The sequence below is a fragment of the Ixodes scapularis genome, unplaced genomic scaffold, assembly GCF_016920785.2.
Source record: "Ixodes scapularis isolate PalLabHiFi unplaced genomic scaffold, ASM1692078v2 PGA_scaffold6__148_contigs__length_123643588, whole genome shotgun sequence".
Classification (NCBI taxonomy): domain Eukaryota; kingdom Metazoa; phylum Arthropoda; class Arachnida; order Ixodida; family Ixodidae; genus Ixodes; species Ixodes scapularis.
In genome coordinates this window covers 84,213,746-84,232,664 of record NW_024609881.1, presented here as the reverse complement: position 1 = coordinate 84,232,664, position 18,919 = coordinate 84,213,746, and the positions used below count along the sequence as shown (strand labels likewise).

General features: G+C 47.7%; 1 protein-coding gene across 1 annotated transcript in view; it reads left to right on the top strand.

The window, feature by feature from the left end:
• The window catches only part of LOC8053757 (CCR4-NOT transcription complex subunit 3), a 45,326-nt gene that overhangs the window by 14,350 nt on the left and 12,057 nt on the right, over nucleotides 1-18,919 (top strand). Inside the window, exons 8-13 of the mRNA XM_029993883.4 lie at nucleotides 1,986-2,098; nucleotides 3,529-3,644; nucleotides 5,470-5,629; nucleotides 6,600-6,813; nucleotides 11,367-11,664; nucleotides 15,886-16,165. Coding sequence (XP_029849743.3) covers nucleotides 1,986-2,098; nucleotides 3,529-3,644; nucleotides 5,470-5,629; nucleotides 6,600-6,813; nucleotides 11,367-11,664; nucleotides 15,886-16,165 — 1,181 coding nt within the window. The remainder of the gene's footprint in view (nucleotides 1-1,985; nucleotides 2,099-3,528; nucleotides 3,645-5,469; nucleotides 5,630-6,599; nucleotides 6,814-11,366; nucleotides 11,665-15,885; nucleotides 16,166-18,919) is intronic.

Sequence of the window (18,919 nt, the reverse complement as noted above, 5' to 3'; positions counted from 1 at the left end):
TCGGGTGGTCAGTCGCCGGCGAGAACGAGCCGGCAAAACCGGCAACCAAAAACGCGCCGGCGGCACACCACGTGACCCTCACCACCCGAACACTAAACGCCAGACGGTGGCAGTTTACTTCGCCTCTTGCCCGTGCGACACCGCTAGTGAGAGCCTGTCGCCGCCGTCACTCACGTCCAAACGACTTGGATTGACTATCGTGGCGGCTGCTAAAGTTACTTCAGATCAGTTTCGTTCTTTCGTTCATTTTTTTTCTCTATGACCTTCTCTCTCATTTCGGAAGTGACGACACCGGATACAGTCTGGCACCTACTCGCCCGGCCGTTCGGAGCTCGGGCGGAAAAAGCGCCAGAAAGTTGGCGGTGCTTGCCGGTGAACCACCACCCGAACGGTGCGCGCCGGCGGGAAACTGACCACGCGAACACTATTGCCGGTTTTCCGGCAAAATAAGTTGCCGACAATTGACCACCCGAATTCGCCATTACTGATGCACTGACTCGTGCTCGCTGAGAGGTTCACTACCCCATCCACTGACTCTCGCTCATGCACACCCATTCACTGGCTTACCTGCTCACTGACCCACCAACTCATGTCCACTCACTAACTCGCGCATACCCACTGTCACTCGCTCACTTACATTCGCTCACGCATGCTCTCTACACTCACAAACTCGCACATACACTCACTAGCACACAGATTCACTGACACTAGCATTCACTTCTGCGCACTTGCTGACTAATTCACTTTCCCACTGACACCCTAGCTCGTGCACTGACTCACTGCCACACTAATTCACTGACATTCATATGCACACTTGCTCACACTTACTGACCCACAAGGAAATAGTTTGCCTGTCATTCTGTCTTCTTTTTTTTATTTTTTGAACAGTGTGGAATGTCTGATTGACAATGCTTGAACCTAAGTCCTCTTAATTTGTAGCACAGAGATAAGCGTTGTTGGGGCTTTTATGAGACCAGCTTTATGTTAATGAAGTGGGGGATAGTGTTGCCTTACCAAAATCAAATCAATAAAGTGGTCCAAGTAAGGTTGTAATAATTAAAAAAAAATAATGCGTAAATAATTATGCTGTGCACTGTTTACCACCAAAAGTCGCGGGTTGTACGACCATTTATTTAGTGAAAACCGCATTACCTTATCCAGCTGAGCGAAATTTAAGCGTCGCAGACACAGTTTCTGTCAAGTTAACGGTTTGGTCGCAAGTAATGTCAAGTGCTGCGTGGTACCAAGCGTGAAGCAAATGGCTTGCCTTTTCTAATATTTCTCCTTCTGAAAAATAGTTCAGCGACTGTATTATAGTTTTCAACGAAACAAACTTTTTGTTTCTGGCCAATGTTTTTTTTTTTTTTTTTTTGACAATATTCATTAAAAATATGGCACAAAGCACCCTATGTTGGCGTGTACTACAAACACTAGAAGGTGCAAGAGATCCACTCTTACAATTTTATCATAATTCCAGAAAAAGGTATCGCAAGTTAAAATGTTTTTTCCCGATAATTAAAATAAATTGTTAAAGTGTTTGGCAATTAAAATTTTTTATAGTTGATGTTTTTCAGAAATAGTGGTGTTGCTGCACTGTCTAATTTATGAGGTATTAAACCCTCGAAAAAAAGCATTCAGGTCCAAGTTCTGAATCCAAAGGTACCAATGGGCAAACTCGTTGTTGTGACGAAAAAATGAATTCTAAAGAAAACCAGTAAAAGCTTTTCAAAACATGCCTACAAACAGCCTGGATATAAAACTTTGAGTTGATGTAACTATATAATTGTGCATTTCTCGAGTGTAGTACTTACAATATATGTTTTTTGTGGCTTGTAAATCATGAAATAAAATGTAAAAAAAAAAAAAAAATGTTCTCTAATTTTTGTGTTTCAAGACCAGAGTATTTTCTTAATCCCCTAATAAGCACAGAAAGCCTTTGCAATCTGGGGATGCTGATACCTTCTCCCTTATTTTCGGCTCTGCAGAGCGGTCAGGCAGGGAAGCCGGTCACGGTTCGGAGTCACGTGCCCAACTCGTCAGGGAATGCAGCCACACAGAACAGCAGGGGGCCCGCACCCATCACGTCACGGAACAACAGGTGAGCGGGACGATGCGGCCACTGCCAGAACCTTGTAAATCGTCCGATTCCGCTCTATTCCGTCGGCTGATTTCGATGTGTCTTTTGGGCCGCGTCGTTGCATTTGCAAGTTTCCCGTCGGGCGGGGATTCTGTTGGCAAAATCGGCCACCCGAAAGCCGGAACGAGCGGTTGGCACATTGATGTCGTGCGATGTTTCGTCACTGGCGCGAGTTCTTGCGAGTTGGCTCGACAAAACTTACACATTTCTGTCGGAGTCTGTTTTTGATTGAGAATAGGGTGTTTGTTGGAATTTTAAAGCCTTTGCAAAACCCAGAGTTTAATTTTTATCTCATTCCAATTTCTCCCAAATTCAAAATGAAGATAAAGCATACCCTTCAGTTAGGGGTAAAAGGACTCTCCCCTCTCTAGACTGGGTGTCTTCGGCTGCATCGCCAACTGTCAGGTGGTCGAACTTGTGCTACAGGGTTGACTCTCCGTACGTCGATTATTTCAAAATCAATAGACTTCCTGACGTGTTTGCTGGGTAGCACTTATTCTTTTTTTTGCCATATAGCCAAAACAATTGTTTCGTCTTTTTATTGTGTAAGAGGGGGGGGGCACATAGGTAATCTAGTTCCGGGGAACTCGCTTGTGGTGACCGTCGCGTATTTTCTCCAATTAAATCGTTGCGCTCTTCCGGGAAGGGCGTTTTCTGTGGGATCATAAAATGGAGCTTTGCATTACCAGTATATTTCACTAAACCCTGAAAAATAGCCTCCGAACCGCTTTCGGCAAAGTCTGTGCGAGTCGCAGAACCCTGCATCGAAACTGTCCCAAGCTCCACGGGAAGAAATGTCCGTCTACAGCCTCATTCCTTGTTTACCCGGAACGCAGTCCCCACGGTATTCCGGGGAACGCAGCCCACGAGGCTGCTGCTTGCTCGGGGAACCCACATTTTGACAGTAGGCTTTGCAAGCAGGGGCAGAAAGTGCAACACACAACACAGAGCGCTTTGTGTTGCGTCTTTCACTCTCTGTCCCTGTCTTGCGGCGCTTATTGTCAGGAGGTACTGTGTACCGAATTGCCCATCTCTCACTATTGAACCAACCCCTTATTTCATTCTTCTTCCTTATCGGTGCCGGAACGTTTTCCAAGTACAGAAGTCGTGCGCGTGTTCGCCGCAGGTTTTGGAATCCTATGCCCGTGTCCAGTTTTCCTCAACATAAGCCCTGACATTCGCCGATTTTTTCTGTTTGTTTCCGAAAATAGACTCCGAATTCAACAAGAAGAACCAAAAAACGAGCCCTTTTCAAAAAAAAAAATTCCCGAATTGCCAGAAAAAAAATTTCACAAATGCGGAACCCTTGTTTTAAGTATACTGTCTCGATTTTTTGCCAGTTTACGCATTGTTTCCTTTCTTTTTTTCTCTGCCTGGCCACTGCCCCACAGCACATCGTCCCAAAGCAGTAGCAACAGTTCTCCGTCAGTCAACTCTCACCAGAACCACGCCGTGGCTTCGCCGCCGTCGACACCTTACGCCGTTGCGGCAGCGGCCAACACCAAAGGTCGGTGGACGGCGGCTTTTTTCTTGAGCCAGTTCTTCTCTTTCGTTTTGATGGGGGAGCTTGTCTGTTGCGTACATCTCTAGGATTGGATATCTCGAGAGGCGTACAAACATTTTCGTAGCTTGGTGCAAGGAGGTTTGTGCCGGGTGTTTTAGGCAGTGCGTCGAGTCGTTTTTGGCGAGAAACAATGAAACAGCACAAGCCTGAGGTGTGAAAGTTACTCTTTGAATGTAGTCGAGTTGGTTACACAGTGAGATGTGAACAAATTACGGATAGTTGCGTAGGTTGGTTCAGACGTTTGCGTTTACGCGAGACGGACTGCGTTGTAGATCTTCGGGTTCCCCTGCAACGTGCTGTGTGGACCTCGGTAGCGGTAGCAAGCGTCTCGTCACGAGCAGGGATAAGCAGTTGTAACACAGGCACGTTCACATTCTGAACCAACCTTTAAAGTTGAGCACAAAAAATGAAGAAGGTGAGGTTTGTCGCTTATACTTCTGAAATGTCTCGCTATGTTTGTATGCACCGCGGTTGCCGGCAAAAAGTTTAGTTTCTTTACTGCGGAGTTCAAGAAAGTGGCAACAATTAGCACTGATGTTGGGCCCAAGTCAACGTGAAGCTGTGCAATTTGTCGACAACGCAACTTTTAGAAGTAACTCCGATATAGGTTACTAAAAAAAAAAAACTAGGGCTATAGTTTGCTTGAATTTTATTGTTATATTAGCTAAAAAATAACTTAATTTATTAAAGTTCAACTAGCTGCAAGAACTTTAGGGAGGATACTACCGAAGAGGGTCAACTTTTGAGTCTTTGGCTTAATATGAATGAAACTTGCAGTATATACTGGCAGTTGTGAGGCAGAATGCGGTGCAAAGTTTCATCTTGCATGAATTGGGAAAGAAATTGTAATAGTTTTATTGGGAACACACTGACATGTCTAGGAAAACTATTGTTAGAAAACTAATGTAATGGCCAATATTTTTCTTCTCTAGATATGCAGCAGAATGCCTGGAGAGTGCAACTGTGAAAACAAAATTTCCAAAAAGTAATTTATTTTATGCTAACATCGTGCTGAAAAACCAGATAAATTTTTTGTCTTTTATATTGTCGGCAAAATCTTAAAATCTTTTATAAAAGTCATTCACAAAGGGAAAAAACTATGCCACAATTGTATTGCCCATTAAATTCCAGTCAGGGAAAAAACTATGCCACAATTGTATTGCCCATTAAATTCCAGTCAGGGAAAACAAAAAGTGAGCCTTACCTTTTTGTCCCGTTAGCAAACAAAAGTTTTCCTAAAATGAAATTTATGCCAGAAAGGTAGAACAGAGAAAAATGTGTTCAAAGTGCTCAAACCTCTACCTTTTCTTTAGCATTGGTGGACCGAAAATAACTTATAAATGACTATGCAGTGTAAACAAATGAAACTTTCTAGGAATACTCTCTAGATGTTGGTGCATGGAAATATGGCATTCTTCAAGCTCAACTTTTTTTGGCAGAAATTGTTTTTCTGGGTGGTGTCCCCCCTCAAACAATGTCAAATGTGGCCGGTTGGGGTATGAGGTCTGCGGAAAAGGCTCTGCCCCCCACCCCCAATTTCTGGGACAAAATGCTCCATAAAAGCTCGCCAGTTCTCTAGCAACCCAGAATGGGACACTACAAAATATGCGCCTCTGTAACCACATGCTGTTACTTGGAAATTAATGTAATCTATGACTCGTCAGAATGAATGGACACCTGCCATCTTTCGTGTGGGCAGAGTGTCATGCCTGATGCTGCAGCAGCCCATAGTTACTTTTGTTGAATCTGTCTCTCCCTGGGCGTGCAGCGGACATGTCGTGCCTGGTGGACGGGGGCCTGATGATGCCGTGCTCAGGAACGCCGTCCCCTCCCCCGTCTTCCGGGATGCAGTCGTGCATCGGGATGCAGGACCAGTACCACCGGACACTCTCTTCCTCGCCCGTGCAGCACAACAACAACAACAGCAGGTGGGCCACATTCCGCTCTGGACGTACCTCTGCGGTCCACAGCTCAAGATGGGCCGTCGCCTGCCTGTGGGAAGCATGTAGGTAAACGGCCAGGGCTGATGGGGAAGGTTTCGGCTATCTTGAGGAAAAGTGGTCTTCGACCCAAATTTTGAGGGCATCTTCAGAGGTATGGGTGTAGGGAAAGTGCCTAGGCTGCCTGGGGAGTTTTAGGGAATCTTGGGGGGAAAGGGGTTATCGGCTCAAACTTTGAGTGCATCATCCTGTGGGAAGCATGCAGCAAAAGAGCCAGAGCTGCCTGAGAAGTTTTAGGAAATCTTGGGGGGGGGGGGGGGGAAAGTGGTCCTTGACACAAAGTTTTAGTGTGTCTGTGGGAAGGCTGTAGGTAGGGGAAGTGCCTGAGCTGCCAGGGAAGTTCTACTGCATTTGAAAAAAGAAAACACATTTGAATTGCGTTCATTTGGCCTGTAGAATAACAAATATCACAATTCTGTTCAAATGCGACATGCCGGAGAGTCATGAGAGGCAATTTCAATATAGGGCTGAAGCCCCGCCTCCCTAGCCTTGGGCAGCCGAAAGGTTCGTCGATGACGTCACGTACAGCGACTGTCTTTCGCATTTGACAATGCTTGCGCAGCCAATGGTTCGGGTATTTGGGTCCATGGGGTAAAAATACACTAGAATTCACTTCCAACTAATTTTTTTCAAGAACCTTTGTAGCTTCCCTTTAAGGGGAATATGGTCATTGGCCTTAACATTGTGTGCATCAGCCATTTAGAAGGATGTGAGGAAACAGCCTGAGCCATTAAGGATGTTTTGTGGAATCTTGGCGGAAGCGTTCCTTATTCCAAGCCTGGACGGCGGGGAAACATTCCAGAAAAAGTCCTGGACAACGTAGGGAAAGTGGGCAAATATTGGACTGCTCTTCAACTTCTCGACGCGAAGTTGCATGCAAGCGCGTCTCGTCCCGCAGTTCGTCGTCCTCAACGACGTCCACGTCGTCCTCCTGCCTGAGCGGCGGCTCCCAGCTGCTGCACAGCGGGAGCAACAACAGCGGAGCCGACCTGGGCAACAGCGGGATGGGCTCGCTGTACGGCCTGGTAGGCTCGCAGCAGGGGGGCACGGGGAGGCCCAGCTCTCCCACGGCGCCCTCGCCCCACCTCATGAACGGTCCCCTCCAGGACAAGGTGAGGGGGGAACCCTGAAAAGCACGGAATGCCCTTTGGGGAGTTCCCCTAGACCTGCTTCAGACAAAAGAATTTTCCCCGACATCTCATTCGTCGAGCAGCTGCGTTGGCAGCAGCCTCAAGAATGCTTAATTGTCAGTGCGGACGGGGCGTCGGGACCGCTGTGCCACGGCGACGCTGCACTGCGCAACCTGCGGCGGTACCGTGGTGCGAACTAGCTCTAGTCAGTGGTGTGGGAAGCGAAGGATTTGAGAAAGGGGTAGCAAAATTTGGACGGGCTGCTTAAGGGAGGACACTACCCGAAAGGGTCAACCTTCGAACCTTTGGCTGAATATGAGAATGAAATTTGCAGCGTACTGTAAACTACTTAATTTTCGCAAGAACCTAATTTTTGTGATTTTCGCGAATCGCTTACAATTTGAGGAAAATAGCTCCCGCCAACAATTCCGGTAAAATGTAAACACATTGGAGTCCTTATTGAGATCCCACTGCGTCGCGAAAATTCGAACCCACCGATTATTCCAAGACTTCAGCTTTTGACATAAATCGCGAAATATTGAGGCCACGAAAAATAAGTCGTTTACAGTAAACTGGCTAATGGCTGTCCGTGTACGTGAATAGCGAAAGAAATTATACAGTCGTTTTTATAGAGAACACAGAGACGTTGATTAGGAAATTTGTCGTTAGAAAACTAATATAGTCGAACTTGGATATATTGAATTCAAAAAGGACCGAAACCTGACCGCGGGAGAAGCAACGGGGGGGGGGGGGGGGGGGGGGGGGGGTATCGAGTGTTTCCGCCTTGGGAGTTCGGTATTGGTACAGAAAAACAACGCTCCTATGCTATTACATGTTATTTTCAAGGGGATGTTTCAACTGTTCGATATAAACAATAATTCGAAATACCCGGGTGTGATATGACCGGGCTAAACTTTAAAATGCACAACAGTTTTTTTTCGCTACTGCAAAGTTCTGAAAAATCGCCCACCTAGAATGAAGAGATAAATGGTGAAAAATATAGGGTAGGCTATCTTTGGAAATGCCACAGCAACTTTATCAAAAATTAATCATAAACTCCGGGGCTCATGTTACAAATCACGTGACGCGGTAACTGATACTTCAGATCACGGACTCCGAAATTCGTGTTTTACGATGCGACAAACGCGCAGTAATTTGCTACAAACTCCTGCGACACAGAAAAGGATACCGCAGGTTGTGGATGCAGCAGATTTGTGTTTTACCGTGCGAAGGACCTGCGGAAACCCGCAGAGAAGTCTCATCTCAAGAGAATGGGTACCTTAAATCGCGGACGCAGCAGATACAAGTTTTATGGTGCAATAAACACTCGGCAACCCGCTACAGACCTGCCAGTCACGGGAACCAATATTGCGTGAGCGTACCGTGGACAAAAACGTGGGAATCCGCTACAAACTCGTTATGTCAGGGGAACGAATACTGCAGATCGCGGATGCAGCAGAATCGTATTTCACAGTGCAATACAGTGCAGTCCACTTATAACGATACCACTTATAACAATATATCGGTTATAACGATCGATTTTATAGAAGCATCAATTTTTGCATTGGTTCTATGTACAAATAAACCATATATAGCGATGCATTTTTCCCGGTATATCGGATATAACGATCAATAAATGATCGCATAGAATGTGTTTACTACGAAAATTCAACAGAAAATAAGATAAAAATTGTGAAATTCCGCAAAGAAACGACAGAGATCGGCGGACGCGATCATCGCCGACGGGCCCCGACCGAATACTCCGTGAGTAGGCGCTGCACGCGGCCTTAAAACCTCGACGCTATCATCATCATCCTACCCGTAACCTTGTAACCCCTCCCCGCCCTCCTCTTCCCCGCGTCGCTGGCGTGAAAGATGGCTCCGACGAAGCAAAAAGCTATCTCCTTCTAGGAGAAAAAGCAAATCCTACGTGATTGGTGGCAAGGATTCAAGGTCGGAAGTCTCGTCCGGAAGTATGAGCACTCTCAGTCGACGATATCGACCATCTTGAAATCCGGGGACGTCGTAATGAAGAAGGCTGGAACAAGCGGCTTTGACGACCAGCGGTTGTACGAGCTGTATGCACACCGCGATAGTCAAGCTCCAGCTGCCGCACAAGCAAGCGGAGATCTTGGATTTTTTTTAGCGTGTTTGACACCATTTCATTGCGTGCTTGCTAATGACCCTACAATAAAACTTTGATATATTGCGGCACTTCTTCTATGGTGTGATTCAGTGAACACTGGTGAGTAACCTTCTGCTTGGGGGAACTATTTTTGGGCAGTTTCCAGGGTCAGTCCGGATACAACGATAATCGGTTATAACGATCGGATTTTCCGCATTTAATAATATCGTTATAAGTGGACTGCACTGTATATACGCGGGACCGACTCGTGTGTTACGGGAATCAATATCGCACGCGCAGGTCACTGACAGAAACGCGGGATTTTGCTACGAACTCTCGTGTCACGGGAACGGATACCGCAGATTGCGGACGCTGCAGATTCGCATTTCGCGACACAATATGCACGCAGAAACAACTTGAGTCTTACGGGTGCCGATATCATGCGTGCAAATCGGGGACAGAAACGCGAGAGCCCACTACGAACTTGCTTATCAGACATACTGGTACAGCAGATCGCGCGACGGATGCGATTCCCCGAAACATCGCCCACCTACCGATTCCCGACATCGCATGACGTCCGATGGGAATCCGTAGGTGGGCGATGTTTCGGGGAATTGTGTTACGGGTATTTAGCCAGAAGAACGGAATGGGCGATCTCTTAGGGGCGGGCATCCTCTCGGAACTTTACGGTAGATAAGCAGCAGGATGACTGAAGAGTGCAGGTGTGAAAGAAAAAATTTTCAAAAAGTAATTTATTTGATGTCAACATCACGCTGAAAAATCAAAATAAATGTTTTGCATTTTATGTTGTCGACAAAATCTTGACATCTTTTATAAAAGGCATGCGCAAAGTAAAAAAAGATGCGATGCCACAGTTGCATTGCCCATTAAATTCAAGTTAGGAAAAACAGTGAGCGAGCCTTTCCTTTTGTCCCGTTACCAAACAGTAGTCTTCCTAACGTGAAATTTATGCCAAAAAGTGGAACGGAGAAAAACGCATTCAAGCGCTCGAACCTCCGCGTTTTCTTTACCATCGGTGGAGTTTCAATAGTTCATAAATAAAATAACTATGCAGTGTAAACAAATGAAACATTCTGGGAATACTCTTTAGATGTTGGTTAATGTAAATGTGGCATTTTTCAAAATTAACTTTTTTTTTTGCAGATTTTTTTTTTTTTGGTAGTGTCCTTTTTTAGAGGTTGTCTGTTTCTCTTTTCCTGCCTTCCACCTTCCACTTTACAGGTTTTCTTAACATGCAGGTTATTTTTTCACTAGCTTACTTTTTTGTCCATCGGGATGGGGACCCTCTTTAGAGAGTTTCACCACGCCGGTATCTTCACCCTGTCACTGCCTCAAATGTTTGTACCAGTAGTGCCAGCATACTTTAGCTATGAATCACTTTTTGCGTATCTCTACTCCATAAATCTTTGCTTTAGAGAGGTTCACCTGTATTCTAGTGGTACATCTTGATATATCTTCTAAAGATTAGTCTCAAAGAAAAAATTTCCTCACCGCAATGAGTGTTTAGCATGCAAAACTGTTTGCTCTCAACCGTAATGAAATGTTATCTTATTGGATTGTTAGTTTTTTCTTGCAATTTGTCTTTCGTATAGCGCTTGCCCTTGGGAGTATTTAAGTAGCGAGCCTGCAAACGGGGAAGTTTATTACTGCGGTTTGTCGGGCGTATTTGCTTACCTTCATTCGCATGGTCGAGCCTCGAATAGCAAAGATGCGTTTGTTGTAGGGGCACATGGTGACTTGGAAGCACACATGTCTAGAATTTAAAAAAACATTATTCAGAATGCACAAATTTTGATGGTAATCAAACATTGATACAAAGAGCCACCAATTAGCGAGGGTTTCAACAAGAACAATATAGACTGCCTATCTCTTTGCTATGCCCCAAAAGCGCTCTAAATGCACAGCACAAGTCCTCCGTGACGACCTGGTATAGTTTGATGTCACATTGTCATGTGGGCACCGGGAAAACACGGTGCCCACATGACACTTTATGTCGCATGACCACATGGTGTCGCAATGACATGTGATGTCATGTCGCCTGACGTCACGTTGTCGCCCGCCATCATGATGTCGCCGTGCCGTGTGGCGTCATGGCGTCAACCAGCCGCAGTTGCGCCGTTGACATCACAGGGAACTTTTTAGAGTACCGACGGTGTCGCACGAACGCGGCGACATCATCATTGCCGAGGCTAGATCCCACGAGCGTGAAGGCGGCAAAAGCTGGTGCAATAATTGCTACGCATCCTAAAACCAACTCTTCATAACCCGCGAAGAGGGTAGAAATATTAGAGGGTGCCCCTCTCCCACAAATACTACGATTGGGCAAGGGTCATTGGTCTCCTTCCCAAGTGTGCCACATCTTAACCGGTGCTGCATGCGTCTGGTGCAGATGGGAGATTCGTTGTCATCGCTGAAGTCTATAGCGCAGCAGGCAGTCCTCAACGCGGGCCTCGAGAGTCACCTCCAGTCACCTCAACATCAGCAGCAACATCATCAGCAGCAACAGCAACAGCAGCAACAACAGCAACAGCAGCAGCAGCAGCAGCAGCAGCAGCAGCAGCAGCAGCAACAACAGCAGCAGCAGCAGCAGCAGCAACAGCAACAGCAGCAGCAGCAGCAACAACAGCAGCATCAGCAACATCAGCAGCAGCAGCAACAGCAGTCACATGCGGCAGCTTGCGAGCGAGGTGAGTGCACAAACTCCTCTTTACTTGTTATACAGTGGAATCTCGTTGATTTGAACTCGAGGGGGACCAGAACTTTGTTTGAGTGATGCAAAGTTTGAATTACTGGGACTTTCTCAACAGGACGGGATCTGCGTGTTAGCTTGAATTATTCGCGAGCTTGAATTGACGAGATTCCACTGTACACACAATGGCTGTTTAGCTTCTTCGTTCAATGATTGCCCCGCAGTGCCCGAAGGCGTCGTAGCACTGGGGTCAGTGTCGAAGAGGGCCGTCTTCGTCGGGACGGGGCACTGACACTTCCCATGGGCGATTCCGTCGTGCAATAGTTCTAAAGTCTTTATTGTGGAGTAGTTCTAGAGGGAGATCGTTCCAGGTAACATAACTTGGGGATTGCAGCAAATGCTGTCTAGAGGCGTTTTTAAGGCGTCCTCGTAGCTTGCTCGTTCATTCTAGTAATTGCAGGGCCCTGGTCAATGGCGACCTCGGCAGAAAGGGTGTTACTCGGCCACGGCGGGAGATGCGCGAACATTGCCGACTGGGAAGGACTGTCGTCTTTGGTACGTCGCCTCTCCCTGCAGTCGCAACTTTCGCGGGTCACAAAATCTAAAACGAGAATTCTTTCAACTTCTTTTCTTATCGCCCACCGAAAGTTAGCCCAATCCTCATTTTCACCACATCTGCTTTCGATGTAGGGTGGGCCATCTCAGGATATTACAGTAACGTAAAAGTGTGTGGGTGCACACGGTTTGCATTACAGTGCGGTTTAACATAGCCTTTCCGCTTATAATATACAAACTATCGACACTGTTCAAACTCTAACCTGCATTCGTCAAACTGCCGAAACAACAAAATCAATTGTACGAGTTTGCTGCGGACGCCTTGCACCGTATTGCTGCGGGATTAAAACGGCATAAATGTGCAAAGACGTGGCTCTAGTTTGAAATTTAAGCGCTTCCCGTCGATGCACATTGACAGTTCAGCGGTCGACCGGCGTTAGCAATGGCTTGCAAGCATGGAACTTTCATTTATAGGCCCAGAAGAAGCCATTTGGTAGGACAACCTTGATCGCTTGCTCACTTTCGAGATCAAGGGTTCTCAGCTTTTTAGAATGTATATTTCTCTGAATGGCTGAGCTGATCTCAGCGTTGTTGTTGTAAAGTAATTGGCGAGCCTACAGGCGTTGTACAGAATGGTGGACATCCTGGTTGGTACTATTTGGCGCATTACTACGCATTATTAAATGGCTCGGATCTGTTAATATAGCGCTTGAACTGAAAAAAACACTTTACCCTGGGGTAGGGGCGGTCAAGGAATTAGGGGAGTTTGGGGAACCTCTGGGGAGCCCAGTTTAAAGGGGGCACTAAACCACACTTCTTGCAACAGTCTATCTACGGTCGTAACTCCTTGTGCAGCGCTATGCTTTGTTCACCCCCAAGCTAAATGTGCGATGAGAGCTAAGCACTCGCCGGACCAATCGGCTGTCTCCTCCCTTTCATCACCTGAGCCCATTCTTCCAGGGTCGGTACGTGTGAAAATGTAATCACGCGGCGAAACTTAGACACACAACCACTTCGACAAGCCTGTGGCTTCCATCGCTCTGTAAGCTTAGGGCTGAATGGAGCAGAGCACCTTTGAGGGAAAATGCTCGTGCTCCTATTCACACTTCATTTTGGATTAAAGAGACCATGAAATGACTTTTGTGCTTTTGCCAAACAACTTCTACATTAAACCTTCAATGTTCGCTGAACGCCGAACAGGCATCCCTTTTCGTTTCAGTTTATTCGCTTCTATGCGAAAAATTAATGAAATGTTGAGTTTTTCTTTCCCTTGCACTCGCTGCAAAACAAGCCGCGGTGTAATTTTGACGGTCACGACATGCTCTAGCACCGGAACCGAAAGTTCTCTCGGCAGTATGAGAATGGGAGTGTGAGGGTGAGCTGGCAGTGAGCTGGGAGGTTTTACCACAGGGTTTTACTGCACTGATGGCGTCGATGCATTGACACGTTTTGTGAATCGGCATCTCTGATACCGCAATAGCCATGGACACGTCGCAGTGGAGCGAAATTCAATTGGATATGTTGCGCTATAGCGGCGGCATGGGACTGGTCCCACACGCCGGTATGCCTATTGGAAAGTGCGGCAAGTCTTCGACGAAGACTCCAGTTCCCCGTCCGAATCGGACGACAAGGAGTGGTGGCGACCCCCATGTACGGAATGTTCTGAGCATACACGGATGACATTAGGCCTGGAGTCTCTTAAACCAATGAGCCTTCACCAAGTGCTTCGACGTGGTTCGAGTGGCTAGTGGTGAAACTGCAGCCGATTCTTTTTAAGCACCAAACTGCAGAAACTATGATTCGGACACTTGCAACGAGTGTGTTAACTATGACTGCGTCCATTGCGACCGGAGCGACCGGAACAACCGATTTGCGCCGTGCATACACACTCCTGCAATCACTGCAACAAGCGCAGCAGGTTGGCGGCTTTTTCCATAGTGCCTCTAAAAAAAAGACGACACAGTGCCACTCGCTGGCGTAGCAGAAAAGGGATCGAGTTTTCTATGGGCTGAAGCTTTAGTAATTTTTATTTTGTCAGGATAGGCTCACAGGGCAGAGTGGATGAAAAGGGAAAAAATGCGGTACGCCGTCTTGGACGATCACAACTTTAACACACAACTTTACCGATAGTGCAAATCTCGCCACACGCCTTTTAGACGATTGCAAAAGACAATGTAATCTTAGCAGCGATATAGCAACATAGAAATATTATTTCGTGATCACATAGACGTTGCGAGAGTTCAGGAATGCTAACACTTGTCACTTTTCTCGGGTGATAAAAATGCGTCGAAGTTTGTACCCTTCATACACGCCTTTAAATAGAGTACGCACCAGTAATACCTATAACTGGAGCACACGCATGGAATGCGCAAAATAATCTAGGCGATGTTCGGGGAAACATACTAAGAGAGCACCATTATTGTTGAAGTAAAAAAACATGACGGAACAAGGGTTTCTACTGTCTCAAGGGTGCCACCACAAATTTGCTGCATGAGTAGATGGATCTTCCTTTCTTAGACGTGCTGGGCCATCATCGCTGAGCTTCCACCACGTCGATTCAGAAATGAGCTTTCATCATGCCGACCACGTTGATGATCAGCACCGCTATCTATCTGTTTTTTCAGCAGATAGCAGGAACAGCGCAGGGGCAGTCTTATCTTTTTCTTGCTTCGTTTACCACACGACAGATGGCGCGAGGCTCCGAGCATTATAAAATTCGTCAATTTTCGTCACATCGCTAATTATGCTACAAAATGTAGATCAGAATATTCTTTAACAAAACATTTAAGAAACAAAACAAAAAGAAACAACTAATGTGACATGTTATAAAGGGGATTCATGAACAATGAAAACGGGCACTGCGCGACAGTTTTCACAGCTACTTGCACGGACGCTGTGGCATAGACCTATGCCACGCCGCCATGTCACTGCGTCCGTGCAAGTTGCTATGGAAATTTCCATCCGGTGCCCTATTTCATAGCTCACGGTGCCCTGCTTGAGCCCCGTTGACTGCACTTTCACCGAGCGCCGTTGCACTGCGGAGAAGCAACACCTGCAAAAGCATGCTCCGCGTGGGTTCCCTCTCTGGAGTGCCCCAACGATTGCAAAGAAGCACGCTCATTGGTACCGTGAGAACAAAAAGTATAAACCGCTTGAAAACACCGATCAAATTAGGGGCTTGTGAATGGCATAAAAAAAAAAAATAACGGGACAATCAAAATTTTGAAATTTGCTTGAATTAAGTGGAAGTGTGAAATGGGTCAGAGTTTGAATTACCGCTAGGCTACCGTAGCATACTGGAAAGGATAAAGGCCGGCGATTCCAAATATGTAGTTAGTTGGGGTAGCTGAAAAAATCGGCCTTTATTTGTTTTTAAAAGAATTGCCTTTTGGCCCAGACGCAGCTGATGGGGCCTATCGGACAATGTTAATTAAAAGGTCACCATCCTGGTGTTCGTCCCATTTCTTTGCGTGTTTATTGTCGCTGAACCAACCAAACAGAAAAGGCCCAGTGACTTGCGCTTTTGACACCGCTTGGTTGGTTCCTTAGCTCTTGGCGTCGGCTGCGTCTGGACTTGAGCCGAAACGAAGCACGTTTTCGGCTTCGCCCGCGCATTAAGCGAACCGTAGATGTCATTGCTTCGTCTTTTTTCTGTTTTCTGCAGCGTTGTTCGAGGGTCTCTCCCAGCACATGGTGCCCCCCAAGGGCCCGTCTCAAGCCCCGCCCTCGGCCACGCCCCCGTTACTGGGAGGCTCCGCCCCCTCGGGGGTGGTGGCCACCCAGCAGTCGTGCGGGGCGCCCACGGCGGAGGCGCACATCCCTCCCCTCCTGGGCGTGGCCCCGCTGGGGCCCGCCCCCCTGTCCAAGGAGTGCTTCTACCACCTCCACCTGCTGGAGGCGGCCGCGCTGCACATGCCCCATCCGTCGGACTCTGAGCGCTTACGGTGGGCAGCGGCTTCTCTTTTTGCTCGTTTTAGTCGTCGCATTTCTGCTTTTCCACCGGCATGCGAGGCCTTTCTGGAACGGGCCCGTTTCGCGACGCGCTGCCGTCTGTCGGCGACGTGGTCGGCCTTTCGGGACGGGCCAAACGTTCGCTGCGACGTCTCGAGTGTGGCGCGTTCTGCTTTCATCGAGGGAGATGGGAGGAGCGTCGCGACTGCCAATTTTGACATTTAAGGGGAGGCGCGGGTCTTGAAATGGCCAAAAGACATGAAATATGGCATTTTCCGAAAACCTTACATTTGGGCTGAATGTAGTCTAAAGTACCTGCCTACGAAGTTTGAGTTTCTAATGCGACCTCCAAGTACTCAAAAAATAATAATTACGGTGCCTCCGCAGTGCTGAAATCGCGACTTTCAAGCAAAGCTTTGTCAAACTTCGTGCCTCCATTGTTCCACTATCGATCGCTTGATCGCCGCCATCTTGGTCTTGTTGCATAGCTGGTCGTCTCCCCAACATTTCCATATCATTCACTATCCTGGCAACCTTGGAGTACGCCCACATCGCTAGTTTCCGAGGATCGAATAGCAATCGCTCATTGGCCGGCGCGCGTACGGTACAGTCGTGCCGGGCCACGTGCTTCTGCCATTGGCAAGACGTGCCCCCCCCCCCCCACACTTTTACTCCTTCCCTCCTCTCGCTGCGCCTGTCGCGGGAAATGTCGAGTTGTAAGCGTCGACGGTGTCATCTGGTCCACCTCGGCTCGTTTCCTTTGTTCGCTCGGCGGCCGAGTGCAGGTATCGGTTGCCGTTTGCGCTTGACATCGTTTGTTTCCCTTGCTACAAGGCTGTGGGAATTGCTTGGAGTGATCAAAATGCCGGGGGACGCTCGGTTGGAAAAAAGCATGCGGCAGACGGTTCGACGAAAGAGACGAAATGCCTGGAACAAAGAAAAACGAAGACGTCGTCCGCACATGTGCTGTGACAATCTTCGGCAGTGTCGGACTCGCTGGACCCGCCGGGAACATCGGTGAGTGTACCCGGTAAAGTATATAAGGCACAAACTCCTCAAGTTTTGCTAGCGCAGTTCGCGTCGATGCCGCATACTATCCTGCTGAGCAGGTGCAATGTGCCTGCCGATCGGAGCAAAGCAAGCGTGTCTTGTCAAAAAAGTCGGCGACCCAGTGGAACTTTGATCTTCTTGGAACCAACGCATCATGCCATACAAGCGATACTGGGCTCCAGTTCATTGTCGTCGACAGGAAAGTCCCGAAAGACCTTGTTGCCCAAGCGAAGTGTGGATGGGACTTCCTGAAAAAGCAGTTCTCGTCTCCTAGAGCTGCGGGAACGGCCACAATCGTTTTGTTAGAAGTCAACATGAGGGCCATGAGAGGAATACAATCGATAGGTAAAGGGGTGACAGCCCTTGTGGACTTACGTGCCTGCATGAAATTATTCCATCTGGGCTGGCATCACAAGACTTACCAGGGGCACCTGAAAATGTTTGTGCGAGCTTGTGAGAGCACAACGACAGCAAGTGAAGCCACGAGTGTTGCAGTGGTGAAGGAGCTGTACGCAGACTTCATGAACCCCATCGGCAGCATCAACGTCGTCTTGGATGGATCCTGGATGACCCAAGGACGCAGCTCGCACATCGGTGTAGGCTGCATCATTGATCTGTACACCGGCCTCGTCATCGATCACATTGTCTATTCAAACTTTTGCCTCGGATGCGCCCTGGGACGGAATCCAGAAGACGAAGGCTGCAGTGACTGGTACGCAAGCCACGACTGCCAGAGGAACATTGAATGTAACGCTGGCCGAAGGGAGGCGGAGGCTGCGCTAACAATGTTCCAGAGGTCCGTAGCCTAGGATGGACTATGGTACACCGCCGTCCTTTCGGATGGAGACAGTCGGCCATTTCATGCTTTGTCCGAAGCCAAGGTGTACGGTTTTATCAAGATTGACAAAAAGGATTGTATCAACCACGTCCAGAAGCGGATGGGGGCTGCCTTGTGCGCCCTCGTTGGAGGAGAGATAAGCTCAAGGCGAAACACTAGGAAGGATCAAGCTGACGTGGGATAAGATCAAGAGGATACAAAAACTACTATGGCTGTACCCTCAGGAGCAACAGCCATGATGTTCCAAGAACGAAAAAAGCAGTGGAATCCACCCTCCTCCAGGTGACAAAAACTGACAGTACCCCCAAACGACGGGAAGTCCCCTGATGGAGCCGTGTCTTGGACAAGGCCTTGGCAAACTGTCAGCGCCCTCCACCAAACAAGGATCCTCTTCCGGACTGTGTCCAAGCTGCACTTGAGCCAGTGTTGGAGAGGCTGAGCAACGAAGACCTGCTGGCACGGTGCAGTGAGGGCAAGACACAAAATACCAGCGAGAGCTTGCGCTCAGTGACCTGGACACAGATAGAGTCGCCAACCGTTTTTTCGGACTCCGATAATTTGGACTTGTTCTATATTTTGGACGTAAAGGTGGAACCGTGACTTACCCCATAGAAATAGTGTATATTCATGACCAATGTTTCGGACAGCTTGAAGTCGGAAAGTTCAATTATTCGGACAAAATCGTCGCGAGCGATCAGCGGAAAACACCATCGAGAAGCGGCCATTTTGAATTTTATTTTGGCTGCCAAGGGATTGGCTTGGTTTGGCAGTGCTACTTGAGCACTCCTGAGTCCTACCGCTGGGTGACGCTATCTGAGCCCTTTTTTTCCCATTTAGTTGCACGTCATCAGCATCATCA